The following is a 27,968-nucleotide window of genomic DNA, read 5'->3' on the forward strand; positions in this document are numbered from 1 at the left end:
GGTTGCGAGGTCTTCCAGGTGTGATTTTCCCTTCCGGGAGGTAGATCTCTCTCATTTCTTGTTCTTCACTACGAGTCATTTGTAAGTGGGATGTCTGTAACTTGGGAGCAGCCTGTATACTCCAGGAGCTACATTCTCCCTTAAAATGGCTGCCAGGTTTCTTTGGCCCTGACAGGCTTTTGCCAACCCTTCTCACATTCATGGGCCCATTTCTGAAGAAAGAGGGAGTGTTTCTGTTCCTGAAATTGGGGGTAATTTCCAGCTGAACGGGCCAAGTGTTTGTTTCAGGAGACAGTCGAGTAAAAGTCCAGGTCCAGATTTGCTCTGAAGCCAAAAGATCAGGTCCAGATTTGTTCAAGAACTCCCACAAACGGCTCTTCATTTGAGGCTTCAGGCCTGCTCTCAGAAAGACGCTCCTCCGGTGCCATTTCCACAGGCTTTGGCTAGACTCTGGTTTCTCTTTAGGTCATATAATAGCCATCCTTGGTTTTTTAAAGAGTCCTTTTTTGCCTCTTTTCCTGCATAATTCAGAAAGACGCTCCTCCGGTGCCATTTCCACAGGCTTTGGCTATACTCTGGTTTCTCTTCAGATCATATTAGCCATCTTTGGCTATTTAAAGAGCCCCTTTTTGCCTCTTTTCCTGCATAATTCAGAAAGACGCTCCTCCGGTGCCATTTCCACAGGCTTTGGCTATACTCTGGTTTCTCTTCAGATCATATTAGCCATCTTTGGCTTTTTAAAGTGTCCTTTTTTGCCTCTTTTCCTGCATAATTCAGAAAGACACTCTTCTGGTGCCATTTCCACAGGCTTTGGCTACACTCTGGTTTCTCTTCAGATCATATTAGCCATTTTTGGCTTTTTAAAGAGTCCTTTTTGCCTCTTTTCCTGCATAATTCAGAAAGACGCTCCTCCGGTGCCATTTCCACAGGCTTTGGCTACACTCTGGTTTCTCTTCAGATCATATTAGCCATCTTTGGCTTTTTAAAGAGTCTTTTTTTTTTTTTTGCCTTTTTTCCTGGATAATTCAGAAAGACGTTCCTCCGGTGCCATTTTCACAGGCTTTGGCTGTACTCTGGTTTCTCTTTAGATCATATTAGCCATCTTTGGCTTTTTAAAGAGTCTCTCTCTCTCTTTTTTTTTTTTTTTTGCCTCTTTTCCTGGATAATTTAGAAAGACAGTCCTCCAGTACCATTTCCACAGGCTTTGGCTATACTCTGGTTTCTCTTCAGATCATATTAGCCATCTTTGGCTATTTAAAGTCTTTTTTTCCCCTTCTTTTCCTGCACAATTCAGAAAGACGCTCCTCCGGTACCATTTCCACAGGCTTTGGCTGATATCGAGCTCCTTTTTGGAGGGTTCTCCCAGCGAGGGGGAACCCTGGAGACCTCTAATGGGGTCTTGACCTTGGCGAGCTGCCAGCAGAAGCCAATCCAAAGCGCACAATATTAAGAATTAATCTCGCCAGAGGCTGAAGAGGTACCCAGCGACCGAAGCGTTTATTTAGCGATTCAGCTGAAAAGGATGCATTACAGGGATATTTCCTCAAGTAAGCATACAGTACAGTGATTTTCAGGCATATTTATACAGACAGAACAAAGGAATCCTGGCTTGAATCTCCCGCCCGCCTCCTGTCAGTCCCCTCTGTCCTGGTTGGCCGGCTCTGGAACAGCTGGGAGGAGGCTTGGCCGCTGGTCCCACCCTCCCTCCAATCGCCGGCCGCTGTTGCCTCCAGAGGGCCAATCAGAGCCCTCGGAGCGCCTCCAGAGATTGTCCAATCAGCGGCCAGGAGGCGGGCTCTAGTTTGACAGCGCAGAGGGGCGGAATGCCTGGGAGGCGACTGCCAGCTGATGGAACACCTTTTGTCTCTTCACGGCAGGGAGGCGGATGGGGAGAACAAGGGATTTCCTGGGTCTTGATAAAAAGATGTGTATGAGCAACAAAGGGAGGCTATGGATGGTGTCTGGATCTCAACCCTGTAGGCAAAGGAGATCCTTTGACACAAGGGAGCATACACAAACACCATAATTGATGCCATCAGTCTGTTTATCCGGGCTTCTGGCTGATAAAATCTCTGACTTTTGTTTGTCTGAACTCTGAAAAACAAAGCCATAGATTCGCCAGTATTTTCCATGCAATGTCAATATGAATGGAGCTTCTTCCAAGGAAATTGGATTTCCTTAACTGTAATCCCCTGGTCACATATTCTTTTGTAGGGCAAAGTTCAAGAGGGGAAATGCAAGGAAAGGGTGAGGGTACATTTCATCACATTTCATTACATATTATACATATTTCATATATATTTTCTTCATAGGCTTTCATAACTCATAGATTTCATAGGAAAGATCCCCATCCCGTCCCAGCAAAGTTTATTAGAAAACCCACAGCAATTAATAAAGGCAATCATCAGAGTCCCTGAAGTATTATTCTTTGCACGAAGGCATGCACCCACAGGCGGGGGCCATGCTTCTCAAGTGGCTGGTTTGGAGTTCATAGAGGAAGTCCGTGGCGCTAGGGCACCAAGTCAATCAGAGAAGGCAGAAAGATCCGCAAAGAGTCCGCAAATGGTGGAGAGTGGGGCAATGTCCTTTGGAGAACTACATTTCCCTGATCTTTGGGCCAGGGTCCAGTGCACAAGCCAGAGAATTCACAGAGAGGAAACAGGAACCCAGTTATGTGTGCTGGGTCAGGAAGCGGCAGAATCCATTGTCTGGCCCTTGGCGAACTACAAATGCTTGGGGGGGGGATGCTCTGCATCAAATCCTCCCTTCGAGGCTGGGAAATGGTTACACTCATTTCCTCAAGCCTCGACAATTCCCCCCCAAGCACCCAGGGCCTCTTTCTAGACTGATTAGATTGTATTCTGTTGATTATTTCGGGGCCCAACTCAAGCAACAACAGCAGGACCCAGCCGGATGGGGGAGACCAGTGGCAGAATGTCCTTTGGGTTGGAGGAAAAAAAAAGACTGAAGTAAGAAGGCGAAGACGGTGGAGGCAGGGGATGATGGAGTCTGTGATGGCAGCCAGCATGGAGCATTCAGGAGTCCCGAGTGAGTTCCCAATGAAGAAGGATAGCACACGGTGGAATTCTCCCATCTGGCAGTGGTCCTCAGGCCTCCTGGGGGCGCTGGCTCCTCCCTTGGCGCTTGGGGGAGGGAGAAGATGGGGCACAGTTTGGCTACTCCTTCTGGCGTGGCGCCTCCTGGTGACCGCAGACAGGTCCGGCTCTCCATCATCACAGAGACTCAGGGGTAGAGTCTAGGACAGTCAGAAAGAAGGTTTACAGCCCCCTCCCACCCCCCCCCTTCCCAGCCCAAGGGTAGTTAGTGGGGAAACAAAAGGGAAAAAAAACTCTCATACCTAGTGGGGACGTCAGTGGTCTCCTTTTGGGCCACTCCTCAGCACAGCCTCTGGAACGGGCAGGGCCTCCTTCCTTCATGGCAGTTGCTGTGGGATCCTGGTTGCTCCTCCTGCGATGGCATTCCCCCGTGGGGGCTCAGATCAGCCTCTAGGAGGGGCTGTCTCTTCTGGGCGGCATGGGGTCTAGTCCTGCTCTCTGTGGGATCCTCCTGTGCCATCTGGGTTCCACACAGGAAAGTCCACAGACCTCCCATTGTTCGCCTCACCCAGGTAGTTGTCCTCAGCGGCAGGAGTGGATTATGGGTCCCACAGTTCGACCTGGGCCTCTTCACTGTGCAGAGGGGACCCCTGGACCTTGACGCCCCCCCCTCATATTTAAGGCAGTTAATGGGATAATTTAGACATACACATACATGCGCTCAGGGAAAGGGGAGGGAGGAAGGGCCAGGAAGGAAAAAAGCATCCGAGGGACTGCGTGTGTGAGAGAGAGACTTAACCATAGATGTGGGTGAAATGTCAGGAGGGAATGCTTCTGGAACATCCCTTCCCTAGGTTTTTGGAGAAGGAGGTAAGAGGGAGCAGCAGGATTTCTCTGGGATAGAGGAAAAAAAAATTCACAGAATGCTGGCTTCTTAGAAGATGGGAGGGGAGGGAGAAGAGAGAGAGAGAGAGAGAGAGAGAGAGACCCAGCAAACTTTACTTGGCAAAAGGAAACAGGAGCAGGAAAAGGGCCCCCCCCCTTTACACCTCCCTTTGTTTTGCAAGAGGAGAGAGGGAGGAGGGGTTTGAAAGCAAAAAGGGGGAGTTGGAGAGTGAAGAGAAAACAAAGGAAAGGCAGGGACATTGGTGACTGCCCCTGAAAAATGGGTTTTGTAGTTGCACAGAAGAGAAGGGGAGAGGAAGAGCTTGGGTCAGGGAAACCAGGCGAGAGAGAGACTTTTGCAAGGCAGCTGAGTCACATCAGTGGCAGGGTCTCTCCTGGTGAGGGGAAACACTGTTTATTATAAATAAACAGGCACTGAAGATTCAGCTTTTGAAAGAAAGGGATGTAGTAGCTTGGTGAAGGGGGAATGAGCAATGCCTCCCTTTTCCATCTGAAGGAAGGAAAAAGGTGGCACAGGGGGAAGCAGGAGAGGAGGAGAGCAAAGAATTTCCCTGATCATTTCCTCAAGGAGCAGTGGAAAAAAAAAAACAAACAGACAGAGGGGCATATAAATGCATCATAAATAGGGAATAGGGAAATGGAGGGGTTGGGAAGGGAAGGAAGGAGTCAGGGAGATTGGGTAAAGGGAAATGGGAATGGGATGGTAGGGGAACAAGCAATTTCTTCCAAAGGGAGAGGGTGAAGGGGTCTGGAGGGGGTTTCCTGGGGGTTGGGGCTCTGTAACCTTCCCTTGCATGGTCGGAGTTGGTCGCAGCTACCCCCCTTCCGCCTCCCACCGGCACATGGTAAAAAAACATGAGGCAAAGGCGGTTTCGGCCCTCTTGGCCCCCTCACAGCGATCCGACTGCCATGAGGGGCCACGAAACTCCACCTGCTGAGGGCCCGGAGGGCCACCTCTCCATGCGATTTTTACCCTACTGGCCTGCGTCGGCGACGCAACCCTGCCCCATTCCGCCAGTATCTTCCCAAAAGATGTTTCTGATGAGGCAGGACGTTTGATCCCAGAATAACATGCGCCCATCTCTCTTGATAGCCCCACACTGAAGTGGCTAATCAGGGTAGCCCCCCCAACCGCTGGCAGGCTAGAGCCTGAACGGTCCCCTAGCAAGAGAGCCCGAGGCGATCAGCCCTTGGCAGCTAGGCAGTCCGAAAGGGAAGGGCTCCCTCTCCAGCGTAGCTCCAGCCAAGGCCGCAAAAGCGAGCTGAGTTGCTATTCTGGGCCTCAAACGTGGATGTTCGCTACCTCCCGCCAGGAATTTGTTACCGAGACCTAGAGAATCCCTCCCCAGTGGGCCGACTCCGAAGCTGGTTCAGAAAGCCTAGAATCCCCTCCCACCTGGCAGCCAAGGCAGCCCGCGGTTGGCTTCTTACCCGTCCGGACGTTTTCTTCCCCCCTTTCCGCGTCGGTCGCTCCTCTTCCTGGAAGTCCTTAGATCAAGGCTTCCCTGGCGCTCCTTTGTGCTGAAACCCTAGGTCAGAGCTTGGGAGGAAGTGGCTGCGGGAGAATTTGTAGTTTTGGTTAGCTGGTCAAATGAAAGTCCGAATTGGGAGAGGCGCCTCTTTTCCCAAGCCGTTCCTCCTTCGCTGCTGGCCCAAAGAATCAGACCAAGGCGCCTGCTTGAGAATTTAGGCTATAATTTAGTCTGGAACCTCAAGCAGCAGTCCCTTCGTGGTAAAGCCAAATGATATCGAGCTCCTTTTTGGAGGGTTCTCCCAGCGAGGGGGAACCCTGGAGACCTCTAATGGGGTCTTGACCTTGGCGAGCTGCCAGCAGAAGCCAATCCAAAGCGCACAATATTAAGAATTAATCTCGCCAGAGGCTGAAGAGGTACCCAGCGACCGAAGCGTTTATTTAGCGATTCAGCTGAAAAGGATGCATTACAGGGATATTTCCTCAAGTAAGCATACAGTACAGTGATTTTCAGGCATATTTATACAGACAGAACAAAGGAATCCTGGCTTGAATCTCCCGCCCGCCTCCTGTCAGTCCCCTCTGTCCTGGTTGGCCGGCTCTGGAACAGCTGGGAGGAGGCTTGGCCGCTGGTCCCACCCTCCCTCCAATCGCCGGCCGCTGTTGCCTCCAGAGGGCCAATCAGAGCCCTCGGAGCGCCTCCAGAGATTGTCCAATCAGCGGCCAGGAGGCGGGCTCTAGTTTGACAGCGCAGAGGGGCGGAATGCCTGGGAGGCGACTGCCAGCTGATGGAACACCTTTTGTCTCTTCACGGCAGGGAGGCGGATGGGGAGAACAAGGGATTTCCTGGGTCTTGATAAAAAGATGTGTATGAGCAACAAAGGGAGGCTATGGATGGTGTCTGGATCTCAACCCTGTAGGCAAAGGAGATCCTTTGACACAAGGGAGCATACACAAACACCATAATTGATGCCATCAGTCTGTTTATCCGGGCTTCTGGCTGATAAAATCTCTGACTTTTGTTTGTCTGAACTCTGAAAAACAAAGCCATAGATTCGCCAGTATTTTCCATGCAATGTCAATATGAATGGAGCCAGGCCCGTAGCCAGGATTTCGTTTCGGGGGGGGCTAAAAAATTTTCGGGGGAGTTTCGGGGGGGGGCTGAGTTTCGGGGGGGGGGCTGAGTGTGAGTGAAAGAGGGTCTAGCCTAGCAAACCTTTTGTATTATTACCCCAATACCCCCATGCATATGGGATATATTGATTATGGTGATCAGATCATGATATGAATAAACATAACAGTTTAAATAATGCACCAGTAAGGCCTTTTCGCGAACCACCATCAGAATTTCGGGGGGGGGCTGAAGCCCCCCAAGCCCCCCCCCTGGCTACATGCCTGAATGGAGCTTCTTCCAAGGAAATTGGATTTCCTTAACTGTAATCCCCTGGTCACATATTCTTTTGTAGGGCAAAGTTCAAGAGGGGAAATGCAAGGAAAGGGTGAGGGTACATTTCATCACATTTCATTACATATTATACATATTTCATATATATTTTCTTCATAGGCTTTCATAACTCATAGATTTCATAGGAAAGATCCCCATCCCGTCCCAGCAAAGTTTATTAGAAAACCCACAGCAATTAATAAAGGCAATCATCAGAGTCCCTGAAGTATTATTCTTTGCACGAAGGCATGCACCCACAGGCGGGGGCCATGCTTCTCAAGTGGCTGGTTTGGAGTTCATAGAGGAAGTCCGTGGCGCTAGGGCACCAAGTCAATCAGAGAAGGCAGAAAGATCCGCAAAGAGTCCGCAAATGGTGGAGAGTGGGGCAATGTCCTTTGGAGAACTACATTTCCCTGATCTTTGGGCCAGGGTCCAGTGCACAAGCCAGAGAATTCACAGAGAGGAAACAGGAACCCAGTTATGTGTGCTGGGTCAGGAAGCGGCAGAATCCATTGTCTGGCCCTTGGCGAACTACAAATGCTTGGGGGGGGGGATGCTCTGCATCATGGCTATACACCGGTTTCTCTTCAGATCATATTAGCCATCTTTGGCTTTTTATAGTGTCCTTTTTGCCTCTTTTCCATTTCCACAGGCTTTGGCTATACTCTGGTTTCTCTTTAGGTCATATTAACCATCTTTGGCTTTTTAAAGAGTCCCTTTTTTGCCTCTTTTCCTGCATAATTCAGAAAGACGCTCCTCCAGTCTGGTGCCATTTCCACAGGCTTTGGCTATACTCTGGTTTCTCTTCAGATCATATTAGCCATCTTTTGCCTCTTTTCCATTTCCACAGGCTTTGGCTATACTCTGGTTTCTCTTTAGATCATATTAGCCATCTTTGGCTTTTTAGAGAGTCCCTTTCTGTCTCTTTTCCTGCATAATTCAGAAAGATGCTCCTCTGGTGCCATTTCCACAGGCTTTGGCTATACTCTGGTTTCTCTTCAGATCATATTAGCCATCTTTGGCTTTTTTAAAGAGTCCGTTTTTCCTCTTTTCCTGCATAATTCAGAAAGACGCTCCTCCGGTGCCATTTCCACAGGCTTTGGCTATACTCTGGTTTCTCTTCAGATATTAGCCATCTTTGGCTATTTAAAGAGTCTTTCTTTGCTTCTTTTCCTGCATAATTCTCATCAAAGAGGATTGGGTGCTGAATTTATGAGGAACACACCATGCAAGGCTTCCAAGTCCTTTAAGGCCACACTGTGAGAGAGAGAGACAGGCTTTCCTCAAGTCTTCAAAAGCCAACTTTGTGTGGAAATGTGGGGGAAAGAACTCGGTTTAAAGAAAACGGATTTGCTCTGCGATTTGTAACGCTGGCTCCGTCTTGAAAGGATCCCTTTTTTTGGCTGGAGAAGGGCTAGAGATCAACGGATAAGGAGATAAACGAGGCGCTTTGTGAGGGAAAGAGAGAAAGCCGCATGAGGGAGAAAATGGAAGGAAGGAGGGGGGGGGGGGAAAAGAGCGGGAAAGAGGCCAGGTGGGAGGGGGAGGGAGCAGAGGGAAAGCAACGCGCCTGCGCAGTAGCTCAGGCCTGGTCCGACTTGGGCCTTCCGTTGAGGTGTTTTTGGACTTCAACTCCCACCATTCCTGACAGCCTCGGGCCCTTTCCTTTCCCCCCTCGGCCGCTTAAGCGGCCGAGGGGGAAAAGGAAGGGGCCCGAGGCTGTCAGGAATGGTGGGAGTTGAAGTCCAACAATACCTCAACGGAAGGCCCAAGTTGGACCAGGCCTACATCACCCGCTGAGTGCGCATGCGCGCCCTGTCCCCCTTTGGTGCCTCGCCTTCCCTTTATTTATTTTCCTCCGAGGGGCGCACTGCGCCTGCGCGGAACAGCCCCCGCGCGCCTCAGTGACAGCAGCAACACTCGACGGCGGCGCAGGCCAGGCCAGGCCTCCCTCCCTCCTTCCTTTCTTCCCTTCCACGGATGGCGAGGGCCAGGCTGGCGGCGGGCCGTCGGGGCGAAGGAGGCGGAGGAGGAGGCGGGGAGACATGCGGCGGGGCCCGGCTAGGCCTCTGCTGAGCCCAGGCGGAGGGCCAGGCCTTCTCTGAGGGGACGGGCAGCCATGTCGTCGTCGTCGTCCCCCTCCTCCTCCCCGCCGCGGGCCACGGAGGTCAGCTGCGACGCGCGCGGGCAGAGCAGCTCCGTGGCCGTGCGCATCCCTTCAGGAGGAGGCGGCAAAGGCCGGAAGAAGGGCAAAGGTGGAGGAGGAGGAGGAGGGGGCTTCGGCCTAGGCCTGGGTCTAGGCCTGGGCTTGGGCTCCCACAGGAGGGCGCGCCACTTGCCGCAGCTCTTCGAGCGGGCCTCGAGGCGCTGGTGGAGCCCCCAGTTCGACTCTGGCAACTTGGAGGAAGCCTGCCTGGAGCGGTGCTTCCCTCAAACGCGGCGTCGCTTCCGAGGAGGGTTGGCCTACCTGGGCCTGGCAGGGCTGCTGTGGGGCGCGCGTGGGCTGGGCCTGGCCCTCCTCTTCCCAGAGCCCGGCGTGCTCCCATTCCTCCCGGGACTGCTCCTCCTAGGCCTAGCCTTGGCTTGCGTAGCTGGCCTGGCCTTCACCTTCTCAGGTGCCTATGCCCGCCGGCCTGGGGCGACCGCCTTGGTGCTGACGCTGGTGGCCTTCGCCTTGACGCTGGCGCCGCAGCTGCAGGCCCTGGATAGACCCATGGGGGCCAACACCAGCCAGGCCGCACGATCTTTGCCGTCACCGTCTCCCTTCATCTCCCCAGTGGGGTCCTTCTCGCTGTGCGTGGCGGTGCTCTTGCTCCTCTACGGCGTCATGCACCTGCCGCTCTACCTGAGCCTCCTCCTGGGCCTGGGCTACTCGCTGCTCTTTGAGGCGCTCTCCTTCTGTGTCCGCCCAGCCCCTTGGGGGGAAGTCCTGGGCAAAGCCTTGCTGCACCTGTGCCTCCACGCCACGGGGGTCCACCTCTTCGTCATGTCTGAGGTGCGCTCCCGCAGCACCTTTCTCAAAGTGGGACAGGCCATCATGCACGGCAAGGACCTGGAGGTGGAGAAAGCCCTCAAGGAGCGTATGATCCATTCGGTCATGCCCCGCGTCATCGCCGACGACCTCATGAAGCCCGGCGATGAGGACACCGGCGGGGGAGAGGCCTCGGCCAAGCAGAGGCCCTCTGCCTCCGCTGCCGCTGCAGCCGCCAGCCCCAAAGGCCGCAAGAAGAAGCCCTCCCTGCCCAAGAGCCCCATCGTCTTCCGTCCTTTCAAGATGCAACAGATCGAGCCGGTCAGCATCCTCTTCGCCGACATCGTGGGCTTCACCAAGATGAGCGCTAACAAGTCCGCCCATGCCCTAGTGGGCCTCCTCAACGACCTCTTTGGTCGCTTCGATCGCCTCTGCGAGGAGGCCAAGTGCGAGAAGATCAGCACCCTGGGCGACTGCTACTACTGTGTGGCCGGCTGCCCCGAGCCCCGCCCTGACCACGCCGCCTGCTGCGTCACCATGGGCCTGGGCATGATCCGGGCCATTGAGCAGTTCTGCCAGGAGAAGAAGGAGACTGTCAACATGCGGGTAGGTGTCCACACTGGCACCGTCCTTTGTGGCATCTTGGGCATGCGCCGCTTCAAGTTCGATGTCTGGTCCAACGACGTCAACCTGGCCAACCTCATGGAGCAGCTGGGGGTGGCCGGGAAGGTCCACGTTTCGGAGGCCACTGCCAAGTACCTGGACGACCGCTATGAGATGGAAGATGGGCGAGTGGTGGAACGTGTGGGACAGAGCGTGGTTGCCGACCAGCTCAAAGGTAAGGCATCAAAGATACATATATATACACATACATACATACAAGCCATCTGTGAGTTACAAACATCTCACTCACAAATGACTCCTAGTGAAGAACAGGGCTGAAACGACAGGATGTGAGAGGAATTGAGAGGAATCTACCCTTCAGAAGGAAGGGAAATCCCTCCTGGAAGAGTTATTATCATGGGGGAAAGGGGTCTCTGCAGAAGTTTTAGCCACAATGCTTGTTTCCACACTTATTTATTTACTTACAGTATTTATATTCTGCCCTTCTCATCTCGAAGGAGATTCAGAGTGGATCACAGAACACAGAAACGGCAAACATTCAGTGCTGTTATACACTGCCAAGACAAACAAATGTATATAGATAGAGGTATATATAGGCTTTCCCATCTTCAACATCTTGGAGGCTGCCTTTTCTCCATCATCCCTGCCAATGAGCTTTGTTCATAAACTTCCTCCTTTGATCGAATCTCCGGCATTTTCTGGCATTTCCTTATGGGTGCCTTACTACCTCCCCGCTTTTTAAAGTGGTACCTATTTAGCTACTCACATTTGTTTTCGATCTGCTAGGTAGGCAGAAGCTGGACTGAAAGGCCAGGCACTAACCCTGACCCAACTTTCGAACTGTCAACCTTCCGATTGAAAAGATTCACTGCAGCTAGCGGTTAGCCTGCTGTGCTAAAGCCTGGCCCACTAAGCCATATTTTCCAAAATACAATTATCAAACGGACAGAAAGGGAGGTGGAATCTTCTGAACCGGGCCGCAGACAGCAAAACAAAGACCACAGGGGTGTTCACCTCATGCTACCCAAAGCACATAGATATATATCTTTGGCTGGAGTTACACTCAAAAAAAATGTACCTGTTGCAACTTTCATACAAATTTAACCTAAGAACAAACCTATAGAATCCATCCTGTTTTAACTTGGGGACTACCTGTATATATGCTAGCATATATACCAGGCATGGGCAAACTTCGGCCCTCCAGGGGTTTTAGACTTAAACTGCCACAATTCCTAACAGCCAGGCTGTTAGCAATTGTGGGAGTTGAAGTCCAAAACACCTAGAGGACTGAAGTTTGCCCATGCCTGGTATATATCCAGCATTGCCTGGGTGTACATTTTCTTTGTGGCTCTTTCTCCCTTCTTCTCCTTCCTTTCCTTCTTCCTTCCTCATACTCATGTCACCTAGCAACAGCCAATCCGCTTTGCTCCCTTTCCTTCCCTGTCACATCACAGGACCACTTCCACTAGCAACTGCTTTATTCCTTTTCCTCAGTTCTGGGTCCAGAAAGGCTGGGTTTTCAGTTCAATTTTAGTTTAGTATTTCCCATATAAACATATCTGAAAATGGAGTGCCTCTTAAAATCACAGGCGTTTCTTGTGTATTTTTGTTGTTGTTGGTCCTGAAATTAGGGTGTGTCTTACATTGGAAGAAATACAGTACTTGAAGTTGAATAATGAAGGGTTTATGTGCCAAGTTTGGTCCAGATCCCCCAAGCCACAGAGAAGCCTTTGTGGTGCAAACCAACCAGTATAAATACCTACATACTTCGACTTTTAGATAGAGCCTTTAACTGGGTTAGAAACAGAGTTTTGTTTCCTCCTTGATCTCCCACTTTTCTGTCCCATGTGAACATCGGCAAGTGGAGCCTAATCATATGTCTGCTTTTCACATGTATTAAGATTCTCAAACTTGGGAGTCTCTTTTTCACGACTGTGAAGAACCACGGGAGACATGCTTTGGATGATGCATGCCTGGCAGTTGCAGCGCCTTCTGGTTTTGGAATTGACATTTTAAAGGGCTTTTTTTTTCTAAAATAAGGAAAGCAAATGTGGAATTTTAATTAACTGGCAAGTATGCTATATAGCTCATGACATCATCTGACTTACTGTACTGTTCAGACTTTCACGAGATGCAGGTGATTCATAAGCTTTAAGAGGAAAAAATGCCCAGAAGAGCTGTGTTTCCAAGCGCGGGGGAGCAAGTTGTTGGTACTTTTCAGGCAGCCTGGCTTTTGGGTCCCCTCACACCTCCACAGCAAAGCTCTTATAATAACGCCTGCTGCATAGGAAGCAATAGCGGCTAGAACCTGAGCTATAAAGAAGGGGTGTTGAATTCATTCAACCAAATCTTAACATTTTACATCAATAAGTGATGTATTGTCAAAGGCTTTCATGGCTGGAATCACTGGGTTGCTGTAAGTGTTCTGGGCTGTATGGCCCTGTTCCAGAAGAATTCCCTTCTGATGTTTTGCCCACATCTATAGCAGGCATCCTCAGAAGTTGAGGGGTTTGCTGGAAACTGGACAAGGGAAGTTTATATATCTGTGGAATAATGTCCAGGGTGGGAGAAAGAACTCTTGTCTACTTGAAGCCAGTGTTAATGTTGCAATTAGCATTGAATGGCATTGCAGCTTCAAAGCCTGGCTGGTTGCTGCCTGGGGGATCCTTGGAAGGTGATAGCTGGCCCTGATTGATTCTTGTCTGGGATTCTCTTGCTTTTTTAGTTTTGCTATTTATTTACTTTCCTGATTTTAGAGTTTTTTAAATACTGGGAGCCAGATTGTGTTCATTTTCATGGTTTCCTCCTTTCTATTTAATGTGTCCACATGCTTGTGGATTTCAGTGGCTTCTCTGTGTAGTTTGACATAGTAGTTGTTAGAGTGGGCTAGCATTTCTGTGCGTTCAAATAATATGCTGTGTTCAGGTTGGTTCATCAGGTGCTCTGCTATGGTGTTTTGTATTGGCCAAAGCAGGGCATTGAGTCTGCCTCCTGTGGACATCTATGTCTTTTTCTATAGTTATTGTTTTCATTTCAAATAACCTCCAGTGTTGACTTTCTTATCTCAGCGGTAAATAAACATTCACTTAAGATTCCGCAACTGGATCTCATTTCCTACACTCCTCCTGTCTTATTTATTCATGTACAGACGAATGAGTTTTCCTGCTTTATTATGTTTGATTGTATTATGTGAGGTATATCTTTGAAAGAGCCATGTATTACTTTTGTCAGGCCATGAATATAATGTTAGTGAGAGTGTTGTGATACGGAATTGGTCTGGCATTCATACAGATCACAGTAAAGGAAGTGTAAGTCACACATCTCAGCAACATTTGCAGATGGAGGTATTTTAGCATCATGAGACTTGCAAGATACATTATTACTTCAAGATCAGACCCTCAACATGTGAGTCTTTAGGGTACTTCAAGGCATTTGTTTTGGAAATGTACTAAACAGGCCTCAGCTATTTAAAGCATCCACAGGACCTCAGGCTTAGTGGTTTTGAGAGATCTTGCTTTGGACTTGTATGTGGCCATTAACAACAATCCTCACTTGTAAGTGTCTGACAACCTTGTTAGATACACATGCTTTATATTCATGTTGTGAGCTGCCTTGGGGCCTATTTGAGGAAAAAGACAAGATGGATGAACATTGAACAAATAAATAATGGAAGGCTTCCAAGGATGTGATGTGGGAGTAGAAAGCATTGCTACCAGTCAAGCTACTGCAGTGCTAGTCCTGAAGTATTGGTAGGTTCTGCACTCCTCCTCACAATGCAGGGTACCTTTTCACCCTCCCAGTGAAATTCAGTACCCTCCCAGTGAAATTCAGTCTTAAATACTGTTGATATCTCCAACAGTATTTAAGACCATGAAGTACTGCTGCCTCATTCCATAGTTCTACCCTTTTGTTTTCTCTTACTGAATTAGAAGAGCAGGCAAACTTATCTTGTGAGAAGATTGACCATCATCATTATTTACAGTGTGTCTTGGGCTGGAAAGTGGGCTTGGCTGTTTCCAAGAGGAGCCATAAGCCCCATTGACTCTTTGGTAGCAGATTTTGCATATTTGGAAAAAGGGGTTCTGCAAGCCAATGGGGTGGTGCCGGAGTGCTTTTATTTACTGTAGTTTCCTCCCAGGTTTAAAGACATACCTGATCTCTGGCCTGAAGGTGAAGGAGTCCCACTGCAGCTGCTCCCAGGCTCTGCTTCCCGGTCTGGAGGCCGGAGACAGGAGCAAGATGCCCGGAGCCTCATCTGTGGAGAACGTGGGTGATCCGGCAAAGGTCTTCAGGCCGCCAGAGAAAAGCAAGGTTTGCCAAATGCAGTCATCCCCTCTCTGTGGTTTACAAAGCATCCCCAGGAGATAAAACCAGACTTTTTGATGTACAGTATTTACTGCAATGCTAGTTCTAATGCTCACCTTTTTTTGGCTAAATGGCCTCTCCAAACTTAGGGTACATTTGATTTGTGTCATACAGTAATCTTAGTGTTGAACCAAAGCCAATGGGGAAGCTGCTTCAGGAACTTTACCTGGAGCTCCCATTTGAGGGAAGTCACATCTCCTTTAAATGCCATGGCAATTCTGGGATTTGTAGTTTCATGTGACATCAGCACTCTTGGGTAGGGAAGGCTCAAGGCCTTGTAAAATTACAGCCCCCAGGACTCCATAGCATTGAACCAAGGCAGTTAAAGTGTATTCATTCTACAGCATAGATGCATCCCAAGGTTACCTTTCCATTGCTGGAAGCTTTGTCCAAACACTTTTCTTTTTCAAGAAGGATTCCTAAGCAGCCATCACTGTAATGTGCGCCCTTTTTGGCCTAATGATGAAGCATGACCTTTTTGTCGATGCACATTTCATCCACCAGCAAATACTTTTTTTGGTTTTAGAGTTTTGGAGGCTCATTAGATTCAATGGTGCATGAGATTCGAGTCAATACGGGTATTACCATCGAGCAAGAAAATGAAAAGGGCCTCATGCTCTCTGTCCCTTATGTTGTTATGAAGTGCAAGAAGGGTCTGGCTATACGGAAACAGTGCAGGGGGAGTGCAGCTGTTCACAGTCTCTCATAGGGCATTTATCTAGCTATTTATTTGGCTAATACCCTTCCCTTCTTTCAACTTGTGGCCCAAGGCCACATTAAAATAGTTAAAACAAGGCCAGCAACAAAATTGAAATGTTCTTTGTGCACTTTATTCTTATAGCAAGCCAAGCAATTGGTTGCTCCTCATTTGTGACCCTTCCGTCCCTGAGGTTGTGTGTTTTGAGTAAATAGAGTTGCCTTCTTGCCTTCAAAGGGCAGCCAGAGAAGGTCCTGTTCTTCCTCTCACATCTTTGATGTTTATGCCTGACTCAATAAAGAATGCTTTGGCCTAGTTTAGGGTCTCCTTCCGAGTCTTTCCAAACCTTTCTATGAGGACAGAGGCCACTGGCTATGGCTTCAGGCCTTTCTCCATCCCTAGCCCTTCCCTGTGCACTGCATAGGGCTTATAAGGTAGGGTCTTATAAAGTACTGGTACCAACAGTGGATGGCCCCTGGACCCATTACCAGTCCCTGATGGGATGGAAGGAGAGCTATAAATGCAGACAGAAGAGGGACAGTATACCGGGGCTTCTTTTTCATTTCCCTTTGTTAACCTTTTAAGGGCTCTTCCCTGTTTGGAAACTGGTTTCTGTGGTCAGAGGAGAATCTCTCCCCCTCCCCCCCCCCCCCCCCCCGCCCGCCTTCTTGTTATTACTGAATGCCAAAAACAAGTCCTGCCTGTGGATGGCCACTTCCTGCTCACTGTTTATACATTCTCTGTATTCCTTGTTTATTTTCTGCTCTCTCTGTGTTACAGCCCAGAGTTTAATTATATATTTTTCAAAAGTTGCCCCCCCCTTCCAAGATTTCAGTTGAAATGCAGAGATGCAGGTCATGCTATTTTGGAGTTGGCTTGGGAAAACTTCCCAGGAAATGGCCATTATTCTTTTCACATACTTCCCTTTATGCTCTAGTGCTTTTAATTCTCTAGCTTTATATTTTAGAGAGAACAGGGAACAAATAGGACCAGCCTCAGGAAGGCGCAATGTTAGAACGAGCTAACACTCACACTGACAGCATATCAGTTTATGGGAATTGATGACCATTTTTCTCTCTGGTTTCAGACATGCCCTTCCTGCAGCATCGCATTGGCCCCCTCCTGTGCTGTGGGTGCAGAAGAAGGCGCTGTCCAAAATGGAGGCCAGGATGAACATAAGCACAGCACAAAGGTGACTGAATTTCAGCATGTGCCGCTTTCTGACAATTCTACCGCGGTCATGTCATGGCTCTAAGTGGAAGTATATACGTCACATAAATAAACATGAAACAACAAATAGTATAAAATAAATATTTCTTGGGGTTTTTTTCTCTCTCATAATTCATATGAGTGTTTAGCAGGAAAGCATGTTAGCATTTACCAGTTCTAAAGTTTGGCTTTTTAATGTTTTTCCCAGGCTAGCTTTTTCTTTCTTAAGAAATATAGAGGGTTTTTTTTTTTGGCTGAAATATGTTCCTGAGGGCAGAAGTTCATAATACTGTTCTCTCTGTGTCCTTTGCTTCGGATCAGGGCCCAGGCGGGTGCAGCCCTAAATCCCTGAATGGCCTGCTGAGTCCACCTCCAGAGGAGAAGCTGAGCAACAGCCAGACCTCCCTGTATGAGATGTTGCAGGAGAAGGGCAGGTGGATGGGCGGGAGCCTGGACAACTCGCCCCTGCTGCCCTTGCGCTTCAAAAACATCCGGGAGAAGACTGACGCCCACTTTGTGGACGTGATTAAAGAGGACAGGTGAGCAGGAGGAGGAAAAGGAGGGAAAGGAATCTCACCAGGTTTGCTAACTGGTGAGGTGGGGGGGGGGGGGGGGCGGGCGAACAATCCTGAAGCAAAAAGACTGTTTTTATGACTCTCTCTTTTATTTTTACCCAAATTGGGGGAGTTATTCCTCTAGAGGCCTCTGGGTGGCACAAGTCTCCTCTGGAATAAGGGATTCCCACTTGGTTGCCAATCAGTCAAACCATCTTTGAAAATGTGTTGTCGGAAGGCTTTCATGGCTGGAAGCACTGGGTTGCTGTGAGTTTTCAGGGCTGTATGGCCATGGTCCAAAAGCATTCTCTCCTGATGTTTCTCCCACATCTATGGCAAGCATCCTCAGAGGTTGTGAGGTCTGTTGGAAACTAGGCAAGTGAGATGTATATATCTGTGGAATAATGTCAAGGGTGGGAGAAAGAACTTTTGTCTGTTTGAGGAAATTGTGAATGCTGCAATTGATCACCTTGATTAACATTGAATATCCTTATAGCTTCAAGACTTGTCTGCTTCCTGCCTGGGGGAATCCTTTGTTGGGAGATGATTAGCTGACCCTGATTGTTTCTTGTCTGGAATTCCCCTGGTTCTTTTTCCAGTATTGTTCTTTCTTTACTGATTTTAGATTTTTTTAAACACTGGTAGCCAGATTTTGTTCATTTTCATGCTTTCTTCCTTTCTTTTGAAATTATCCACTTGCTTGTGGATTTCAGTGGCTTCTCTGTGTAGTCTGACATGGTGGTTGTCAGAGTGGTCCAGCATTTCTGTGTTCTCAAATAATATGCTGTGCCCAGTTTGATTCATCAGGTGTTCTGCTATGGCTGACTTTTCTGGCTGAATTAGTCTGCAGTGCCTTTTATGTTCCTTGATTCATGTTTGTATATTGCTGTATTTGGTCATCCATATGTAGACTTTGAGAACAACACTAAAAAACTGGGGACTTCCGGAAAAGAAACAAAAAACAATCAGGGTCAGCTAATCATCTCCCAACAAAGGATTTCCCCAGGCAGGAAGCAGCCAAGCCTTGAAGGTGCAAGGCTATTCAATGCTAATCACGATGATCAATTGCAATATCCACACTTTCCTCAAACAGACAAGAGTTCTTTCTCCCACCCTGGACATTCCACAGACATATAATCCCCACTTGCCTTTTGTCCCACAAACCTCACAACCTCTGAGTATGCCTGCCATCAACGTGGGTGAAATGCCAGGAGAGAATGCTTCTGGAACATGGCCATACAGCCAGGAAGCCATCTTTGAAAAACTAGAAGTGACGTCTTTTTCTTGAAAGGGGACTTGTTTGGGTGCTCTCCTTCCATAGTCATTTCAGAATAGAAGTTCTGCTGTGCAAGTTCCCAATTGCTCTTAAAATGCTAGGAAAACAAATGAAACCAGAATTAAATTGATGATGTGCTGCTTCTGGTTCCAAATTTGTGCACTGGACCACCAGAAGTCGTCTGCCACTTCCCCCATTTGCTACCAGGCCCTGTCCACCATCTCAGCATAAACAGAATTACAATTTTTCTTAAAAATGACTTGCACATCACAAAGTAATTTGGCTTCGCTTTTCCCTGAGCTTGGGAGCAAGCAATATGCCCACTTTTCTTCCTTTCTGGCCTGAAGGGTGGAACGGAGGGCCCAGCTCCCAAACAGTGAGAAAACTTTCCCATTTCCAAAGGTCAGACCCATGAAGAGCAGGAGCAAGTCCTAGATGACCTGGGAGGAAGGAGTTGTTTCTTCAAGGGAGAACTGTATTGATGGCAATCCTTTTGAAACCATTCACTCTCCTCCTTCCTTTTAGCTTGATGAAAGACTATTTTTTTAAACCGCCCATCAACAAGCTGAGCCTAAACTTCCTGGACCAGGAATTGGAGATGACCTACAGAAGCAGCTACCAGGAAGAGGTGTGTGCTTACAGCCCCCCTTCCTTGTTCAGCTTGTGCACCTCCAAATGGGGGGGGGGGAGGATGGGGACTGGCAGCCAACATTACGTGACCTTCCTCCCCCCTCCCTCCCAAACAGGTGATGAAGAATGCCCCTGTGAAGACCTTTGCCAGTGCCACCTTCAGCTCCCTCCTGGACGTGTTCCTCTCTGCCACCGTCTTCCTCATCCTTTCAGCTGCCTGCTTCTTGAAACACGGATTGACCGGCTCCCCTCCACTACCTGCAGCTGTGGTTGTGGCTGTGGTGGCCCTCTTACTTGAGGTGCTGTCCCTTGTCATCTCCATCAGGTACGCGAAAGAAGGAGGAAGTGCCAGTGCCTCCGGAAACCTGCAGGGTGTCAGAAGAGGTGGCCTCTTCCTTTGCCCTGGAGTGGCTCCTGGCCTTTAGGAAGCCACACCTTGATGATAAGGGTAGACGGGGGCCTGTCCAACTCTTTCCCTGGGATTCATGCTTTCGGTCTGCGGGGCTTTAGAACAACTGGTTAATCACCAACAGCAATAGATCACACCAACTGAAAGATTGGCAGTTCAAAGCTCAGGGCGGGATGAGCACCCGACCTTCAGCCCAGCTCACTGTCCACCTAAGCAGTTTGAAAACAGCTGTGAGTAGAGAAATTAGGCACCGCTTAAGCAGAGAGGTATTTTATGGCATCATAAAAAAGGAAACACCAGAAAATACTTAAAGAAAGGGGGAAGTCTGTGATCAAGGGATCTTTGTTATAGAGGATGGAGCGACAGCACCCCCTGTGGCTGGAATCAAGCACTACCTCCAGGATGCCGAAGTTGGGAAAAATGCTGACATAATACCTCTATCGGTTGTCTGTCCTGTCTGTTTAACAGCATTGAATATTTGCTGTGTATGTGTTCTGTGATCCACCTTGAGTACTCTTTGGGGTGAGATATAAATTCTGTAAATAAATCTGTGGTTCCCCAGCAGGACCAAGGAAGTGACTAAATAGGAATACCTTCTACTCCGGGGCCCCTCTTGCTCCATGTTTGGGGTTGGCAGAAGTGGAAGGCAGGGTCCTTCGAAGGTATTCCCAGTCTCCATATTACCAGAGAAGACAGCCTCTTGAAAGGCCACATGGGCCAGCTTTTTCTTTTGGGAGCAGGGGGAGGGGGCTCAGATAAGCGTACCTTGTGCACTGTTGTTCCATTGCAGCTGAGGCTGGTTCTTTGCAACAAAATGAAAATAAATGTAATATAAATTTACTATTAAAAAAAAAGCCTCCTCTGGGTGTGTTTTGTGTGCCTCCCTTCCAGAATGGCCTTCTCCCTGGAGGACGTCATGGCCTGCACCAAACGGCTGATGGAGGCGATTGCCGGCTGGCTGCCGCGGCATTTCATCGGCGCCGTTTTGATTTCACTCCCAGCTCTTGCTGTCTTCTCGCACTTCACGTCCGAATTTGAAACTGACATCTACGTGAGTGGATTCTTTCGCTTTTTGGGTCGGACCCTTCTGTGGTGCGTCTCTGCCATGAGGCCAGAGCTTGGAGGGGGAGGAGATGGCGACTCTGGCAAGGCAGCCAAGGGGGATCCTGTTGTTGCCCATTTATTTACTATTTATTTACTATTTCTATACCCCGCCCTCTCTCACCCCGAAGGGGGCACAGAGCAGCTTACAAGTTATATGTATATACAATATGTTACATTATTAGCATAGCACAATATTAGTACTACATATTACTATATTGTACTGTACCATTATAACGCAATATTATTATAGAATCATAGAGTTGGACCTCATCCAGTCCAACTCCCTGCCAAGAAGCAGGAATATTACATTCAAATCACCCCTGACAGATGGCCATCCAGCCTCTGTTTAAAAGCTTCCAAAGAAGGAGCCTCCACCACACTCTGGGGCAGAGAGTTCCACTGCTGAACTGCTCTCACAGTCAGGAAGTTCTTCCTAATGTTCAGATGGAATCTCCTTCCTTGTAGTTTGAAGCCATTGTTCCATTGCGTCCTAGTCTCCAGGGAAGCAGAAAACAAGCTTGCTCCCTCATCCCTGTGACTTCCTCTCACATATTTATACATGGCTATCATGTCTCCTCTCAGCCTTCTCTTCTTCAGGCTAAACATGCCCAGCTCTTTAAGCCGCTCCTAATAGGGCTTGTTCTCCAGACCCTTGATCATTTTGGTCGCCCACCTCTGGACACATTCCACCTTGTCAATATCTCTCTTGAATTGTGGTGCCCAGAATTGGACACAATATTCCAGGTGTGGTCTAACCAAGGCAGAATAGAGGGGTAGCAGTATTAGTAATATTACATGTAATATATAATATATAATAATTATATTATTATATTGTATTATTATATTATGTTACTATTATATAATAATTATTATATTCTGTTATTATTAGTATTATATTGTATTGCCCATCTCCTTCTGGCCCCATGAACTCCCTTTGTGGCCAAAAGGAGGCGGCAGAGGGCTACCATTCACCGGACAGAGGGAAGCCAGAGCTAGGCAACAGGCTCAAAGTCCCTCATTGGCCTGAGAGCACAAGGTGGGTGTGAGGTCACCTGCCTGCTGGGAATTCCTGTACACTCGTATACAATAAAGGATCCATTAGGGAAAAAAGAATGCCTTTTTGGGAGAGGAAGAGAGGTCCCATCCTAGCCTTTCTTGGAAGCAGCCACTGAGGAGGAGGCCTTTTTTCTGTGTTGGTGACAGGGAGCAGGAAACTTTGGGGACAAAGCTAGGTTGGAAGCCCTGCTGCTGCCTCAGGGTTGTCTGGAAAGTGGTGGTCTGGTTGTGTGAATTGCTTAGCAGCAGAGCCTTGTGATTGGAAGCTGTTCTGTGCTCTTGTGGCTCAAAGCATCTATCTCTGCTTGCTGCAGTTCACCATGTTCATGTCATCTGCGATCCTCATTACTATCGTCCAGTACTGCAACTTCTGCCAGCTCAGCTCCTGGATGCGGTCCTCATTGGCCACCTTGGTGGGTGGAGTCCTGTTGGTCTTGCTCTACGTGCCTCTGTGTCCGGACAGGTGAGCCCAGGGGCCAGGGCCATTATTTGCTCATTGTCCCGGGAGGAGGCGGGTCACTCTTCACCCGTCAAGAGCTCCTTGGAAGGTGGCTCTTCTTGCTGTGGACCTTATTATTTCTCTTTCAGCTCCATGACAGTCTTTAACTCGACCCAGGACTTTGGGTAAGTGTGAAGTTGTCGTGTCCACTCTTCAGAATGCTTTTATGTATTACAGTAAACACTTTTGACATTCTTTAGCTTTAGCAGGGAGAACTTATATTAACGCATTTGTGTTGTATGGGGACCCTGAGAAGCTCAAAGAAGGAATACTTGGATGGAGTTATTTCTAACACATTATTTACAATTATTTTGTGTGGAGGTTTCATGTTGGAACTCTACCACGTCCTTCCCAAGCTTGTGGTCTTCATCAGGGACTTAGTTAGGCAGATGAGTTACAGCCCTTTCCTCATTGGCCTCTCTATCTGCTTGTCACTCTGTTTTTCTATGTGCTTGTTAGACTGATACTTCTCAGAGACACGCCTCTTTTTCAGAGCACATGGCAAGCCCCTGAGTCCTCCATTTTGTTCTATTTTTTGTTCTCCTGTGAGCATGGAGAGACAGGATGTATGCTGCGAGTGAGATAGATAGACAGACCCTGTGTTGATGTTTCTATCTAGTTAAGTAGTTTTTGAAGAAAGTCTTTTATAACTTTCTAAGGTTGATGCTGCTCCTGAATTGCTTCAGTTCAATCATTTTACTGCTGGCACTAGAACAATGGTTCTCTACCTGTGAGTCCCCAGGTGTTTTGGCCTACAACTCCCAGAAATCCCAGCCAATTTACCAGCTGTTAGGATTTCTAGGAGTTGAAGGCCAACTCCCAGAAATGAAGGCTGAGAACCACTGCACTAGAAGCTTCTGAACTGCTGCTGCTCTTGCTGTTTTGTGTTTTTGAATGCTTTTTCCTTTTTGGGAATTACATTGTATTGGTCCCCCTCTCCCTGCAGTGCTGCACAGGGCGCCTGCAACAGGTCATCCGAGGAGGGCCCTCTGCAGAAGCCGGCCGACCTGATTGGGCTGGAAGTCATCCTGGGGCTCTTCCTCCTGCTCCTCCTGGTCTGGTTCCTGAACCGGGAGTTTGAGATCAGCTACCGACTGCATTACCACGGTGACGTGGAGGCTGACCTACACCGCACCAAGATCCAGAGCATGCGGGACCAGGCCGACTGGCTCTTGCGCAACATCATCCCATACCATGTAGCGGAACAGCTGAAGGTTTCGCAGAGCTACTCCAAGAACCATGACAGCGGGGGTGTGATCTTTGCCAGCATCGTCAACTTCGGGGAATTCTACGAAGAGAACTACGAGGGCGGCAAGGAGTGCTACCGTGTCCTGAATGAGCTGATTGGGGACTTCGACGAGCTGCTGAGCCGGGAGGAGTTTGCCAGTGTGGAGAAGATCAAGACCATCGGGGCCACCTACATGGCTGCCTCGGGGCTGAATGCGCCTCAAGGCCAGGACACCCGTGGGCCCCAGGCCCACCTGCAGACCCTCTTTGAGTTCGCCAGGGAGATGATGCGGGTGGTGGATGACTTCAACAGCAACATGCTTTGGTTCAACTTCAAACTGCGGGTGGGGTTCAACCACGGGCCCCTAACGGCTGGTGTTATTGGCACCACCAAGCTGCTCTACGACATCTGGGGTGACACGGTCAACATTGCCAGCCGCATGGACACCACTGGGGTGGAGTGCCGCATCCAAGTCAGCGAGGAGAGCTACCGCATCCTCCACAAGATGGGCTACGATTTCGACTACCGGGGGACGGTCAACGTCAAGGGCAAGGGGCAGATGAAGACCTACCTCTTCCCCAAGTGCATGGACAACGGGGTGGTCCCCCACCACCAGCTCTCTATCTCCCCAGACATCCGGGTGCAAGTGGACGGCAGCATCGGGCGCTCCCCCACCGATGAGATCTCCGGCCTGGTGCCCTCAGTGCCGAACGCAGACAGGGCATCAGAGGGGCCTCCGGGCCTCCGGAAGGGCCACCCCAAGGAGCCGGTGAAGCCCGATGGCCGGCCCTGGCTTGGCAAGGGTGGCGACGAGGAGAAGGGTGGTAGTGGGTGCCAGGAAGGGGACAACGATGGGGGCCCTGAGGAGGAGGAGGAGGCCAATGAACTGACCAAACTGAACAGCTCCAGGAGCGTCTGATGACCAGAGGAGGGGCGTCCAGGGTTTCACCTGCAGGGCACAAGGACAGCACTCCAGGGAGGCTGTGTTCTGCTCTCCTTTGGGAGGCGGGGGCCGAGTGCTCTCGGCTTTGGGCTGGAGCCTGGTGGGGTTCTGGACCCCTGGAAGAGAGGAGAGATCAAGTGCCTTCCGACAGACTCTGCTGCTGGACTCTGGCCACAGAGGCACAAGTTACACCACCGGCGGGGCGCCTGGATCTATACCTCCAAGGGACATGCCATGGTCGTTCCGGTCTCTCTTTTTTAAGCGTTTCTTACCAACACTACTCTTGTTTTTTGTTTCTGCTCTCGCAGCTCCTTTGTACGTAAACACAGGCAGAAAAATGCACGTTTTCCTTCCTTCTGCGACACGAAAGAGCCAGTGATAGAAGACAGGGCCTAGGGCAGCCCAGTCAGGGAGGCAGAAAAGGATTGCATCCGGGGGGCTTTTTAATTGGGGAAGGGGTCACTGTTTGCTGTCTGGAGGGACAGCTGGGCCCCTCTTTTTGCCATAGCTAGACTGCCCTGCTATTGCATGCTCCAAGGGCAGGAGAAAGGCCACCTGCTCCCTGCCCCATGCAGGCCTCTTATCTGGGGGAAGTGGGCGGCACATCTGGCAGGGCTGCTCGGAACAAGACTGGTCTGGCCACAACACCTCTGAGTTTCCTGATGAAATTACTTGCTCTCTATCTTGTCGGGCCTGAGAGAGTGGATTTGACAAATAATTAGGAATTGTCTCACTCCCCCCCCCCCCCACTTTCCTTTAATCCTTACCCTGACCTAGATTTTGAGGGAGTCCTAGAGATTGTAGGGTGCCATAGGATTGGTGGCAAAGAGCATGATGACAGACAGGCTTGTTTGCCGCCTTTCAAGACAAAAAGAAGTGAGATCCCCAAATCAGGCCTTCCTGGGTCAACTCAGAGCCCCTGCGCTCCTGTTCTTGCCACACTCCCCTTTCGAAGAAGCCACGGCAGAGCGTGTGTCGGTGCCTTTGAGCCCAGACCTTATTATGCAAGTGCATCCTGGGGGTTCGTGGCCAGAAAGGGCCTTTCCCCAGACACCCCCCCCCCCCCCGAGGCTTCCTCTGCCCTTCCTCCTGCATGCCATGCCACGCCACGCGTATTTATAGCGACTGGGGCTGCTGCCTTGAAGGCATTGTAACATATGCATCTCTCTCTGGGAAGGGGCGGGGGCTCCACTTCCATCCCAGGAGGCGACAATGGCCCCACCAGGCAGGGCCTCTGGTCCTCCTTTGGGCAGAGGGCTGAGCACATGCTTCTCTGAGCGCAGGGACTGCAAGGCCACCGCCGTCTTTCCTCGTCCTTCAGTCTCCAGTACTGTACTAGCCTTCACTGTGGCTGCAATCCTAAGCACATGGGCAAGGGGTATGACTCCCGCCCGTGTATCTGGCAGACAGACTTCTGAATAAAGATGTGCAGGAGACGGCTGGTTCTTTTTGTCCTCTTAAATAGCACTCGACAATCAGGGTTAAGGGAGATGGATGGGGCTTGTGAACTGGGGTGGTCGCTTGGCTGAGCTCTGTTTCTGTGAGATCCTGTGGACATTGTGTGCCCATTGCAAGACCAAGCCAAAAGGCCACAATCAAAGAGCAGCTGCTCTGCCCCATTTGGGAAAGGGACCTATTGAGCCAAGCTACTCGTAATTCCATATTGCTCTGTGTGATATTTTGCTTATGGCTTCCAGTGGGCCATAGGGACCATGTTTCTCTTGCTATAGGGAGGTGAGAACTCTCCTTTTGGAGAGAATGGGAGCCACTGCTACTCTGCCTTGGAGCACTGAGCACCTAGAATTTGGGAGTCTGTCCTGGGATGTAGCCAAGCACAGGCAGGCTACATGTAGGCTTCTGGGTAGTATAGAATAGGACAGCGTTTCTCAACCTGGGAGTCGGGACCCCGGGAGGGGCGGGGAGTTGCAAACGGGTGCCAGAGAGTTAAAAAAGATCATCAGAAAGCACAGTATTTTCTGTTGGTCGTGGGGGCTCTGTGTGGAAAGTTTGCCCCAATTTTATCGTTGGTGGGGTTCAGAATGCTCCTTGTAGGTGAATTATAAATCCCAGCAACTACAACTCGCAAATATCAAGTCTATTTTCCCCAAACTCCACCTGTGTTCACATTTGAGCATATTGAGTATTCATCCCAAGTTTGGTCCAGATCCATCATTGTTTGAGTCCACAGTGCTCTCTGGTTGTAGGTGAACTACATCTCCAAAACTCAAGGTCAATGCCCATCAAACTCTTCCAGTATTTTCTGTTGGTCATGGGAGTTCTGTGTGTCAAATTTGGTTCAATTCCATCGTTGATGGAGTTCCGAATGCTCTTTGGTTATAGCTTAACTATAAATCCCAGCAACTCCATTCCCCCCCAAACCCACCAGTATTCACTGGGTTGTTGTAGGGTTTTTTTGGGCTATATGGCCATGGTCTAGAGGCATTCTCTCCTAACGTTTTGCCTGCATCTATGGCAAGCATCCTCAGAGGTAGTGAGGTCTGTTGGAACTAGGAAAAAAGGTTTATATATCTGTGGAATGACCAGGGTGAGACAAAGGACTCTTGTCTGCTGGAGCTAGGTGTGGATGTTTCAGCTGACCACCTTGATTAGCATATAATGGCCTGACAGTGCCTAGAGCAAGCTTATGTTGAGAAGTGATTAGATGTCCTTGTTTGTTTCCTCTCTGTTGTTGTGCTGTTGTAATTTTAGAGTTTTTTTAATACTGGTAGCCAGATTTTGTTCATTTTCATGGTTTCCTCCTTTCCGTTGAAATTGTCCACATGCTTGTGTATTTCAATGGCTTCTCTGTGAAGTCTGACATGACAACCAGAGAAATCAGCCATAGCAGAGCACCCGATGAACCAACCTGGACACAGCATATTATTTGAGAACACAGAAATGCTGGAACACTCTCACAACCACCATGTCAGACTACACAGAGAAGCCATTGAAATACACAAGCATGTGGACAATTTCAACAGAAAGGAGGAAACTGAAAATTAACAAAATCTGGCTACCAGTATTAAAAAAAAAACTAAAATTACAACAGCAAAACAACAGAGAGGAAACAGTCTGTGACATCTAATCACCTCTCAACAAAAAAATGCCCCAGGCACTGCCAGGCCATCAAATGCTAATCAAGGTGGTCAGTTGAAACATACCTAGCTCCAGCAGACAAGAGTCCTTTACCTCACCCTGGTCATTCCACAGATATATAAACCCCTTTTCCTAGTTCCAACAGAACTCACTACCTCTGAGGATGCTTGCAATAGATGTAGGCGAAATGTCAGGAGAGAATGCCTCTAGACCATGGCCATATAGCCTGAAAAAACCTACAACAACCCAGTGATTCCAGCCATGAAAGCCTTCAACAATACACCAGTATTCACATTTGGGCATATCGGGAATGAAAATACATCCTGCATATCAGATATTTGCAATATGATTCTTAGCAGTAGCAAAATTACAGTTACTGTATGAAGTAGCAACAAAAATAATGTTATGGTTGGGGGTCACCACAATATGA

General features: G+C 49.2%; 1 protein-coding gene across 1 annotated transcript; it reads left to right on the plus strand.

Moving 5' to 3' along the window:
* Positions 1–8,739: 8,739 nt before the first annotated feature.
* LOC132782057 (adenylate cyclase type 9) lies at positions 8,740–25,878 on the plus strand. Its single transcript, XM_060786715.2, has 10 exons — positions 8,740–10,686; positions 14,611–14,783; positions 16,622–16,726; positions 17,065–17,282; positions 19,099–19,201; positions 19,320–19,528; positions 20,504–20,663; positions 22,087–22,235; positions 22,361–22,396; positions 23,218–25,878. The coding sequence occupies exons 1-10, from the start codon at positions 8,997–8,999 to the stop codon at positions 24,416–24,418; spliced, it is 4,044 nt and encodes a 1,347-aa protein (XP_060642698.2). The 5' UTR covers positions 8,740–8,996; the 3' UTR covers positions 24,419–25,878.
* Positions 25,879–27,968: the final 2,090 nt, after the last annotated feature.

This window comes from Anolis sagrei, chromosome Y (assembly GCF_037176765.1).
Source record: "Anolis sagrei isolate rAnoSag1 chromosome Y, rAnoSag1.mat, whole genome shotgun sequence".
Classification (NCBI taxonomy): Eukaryota; Metazoa; Chordata; class Lepidosauria; order Squamata; family Dactyloidae; genus Anolis; species Anolis sagrei.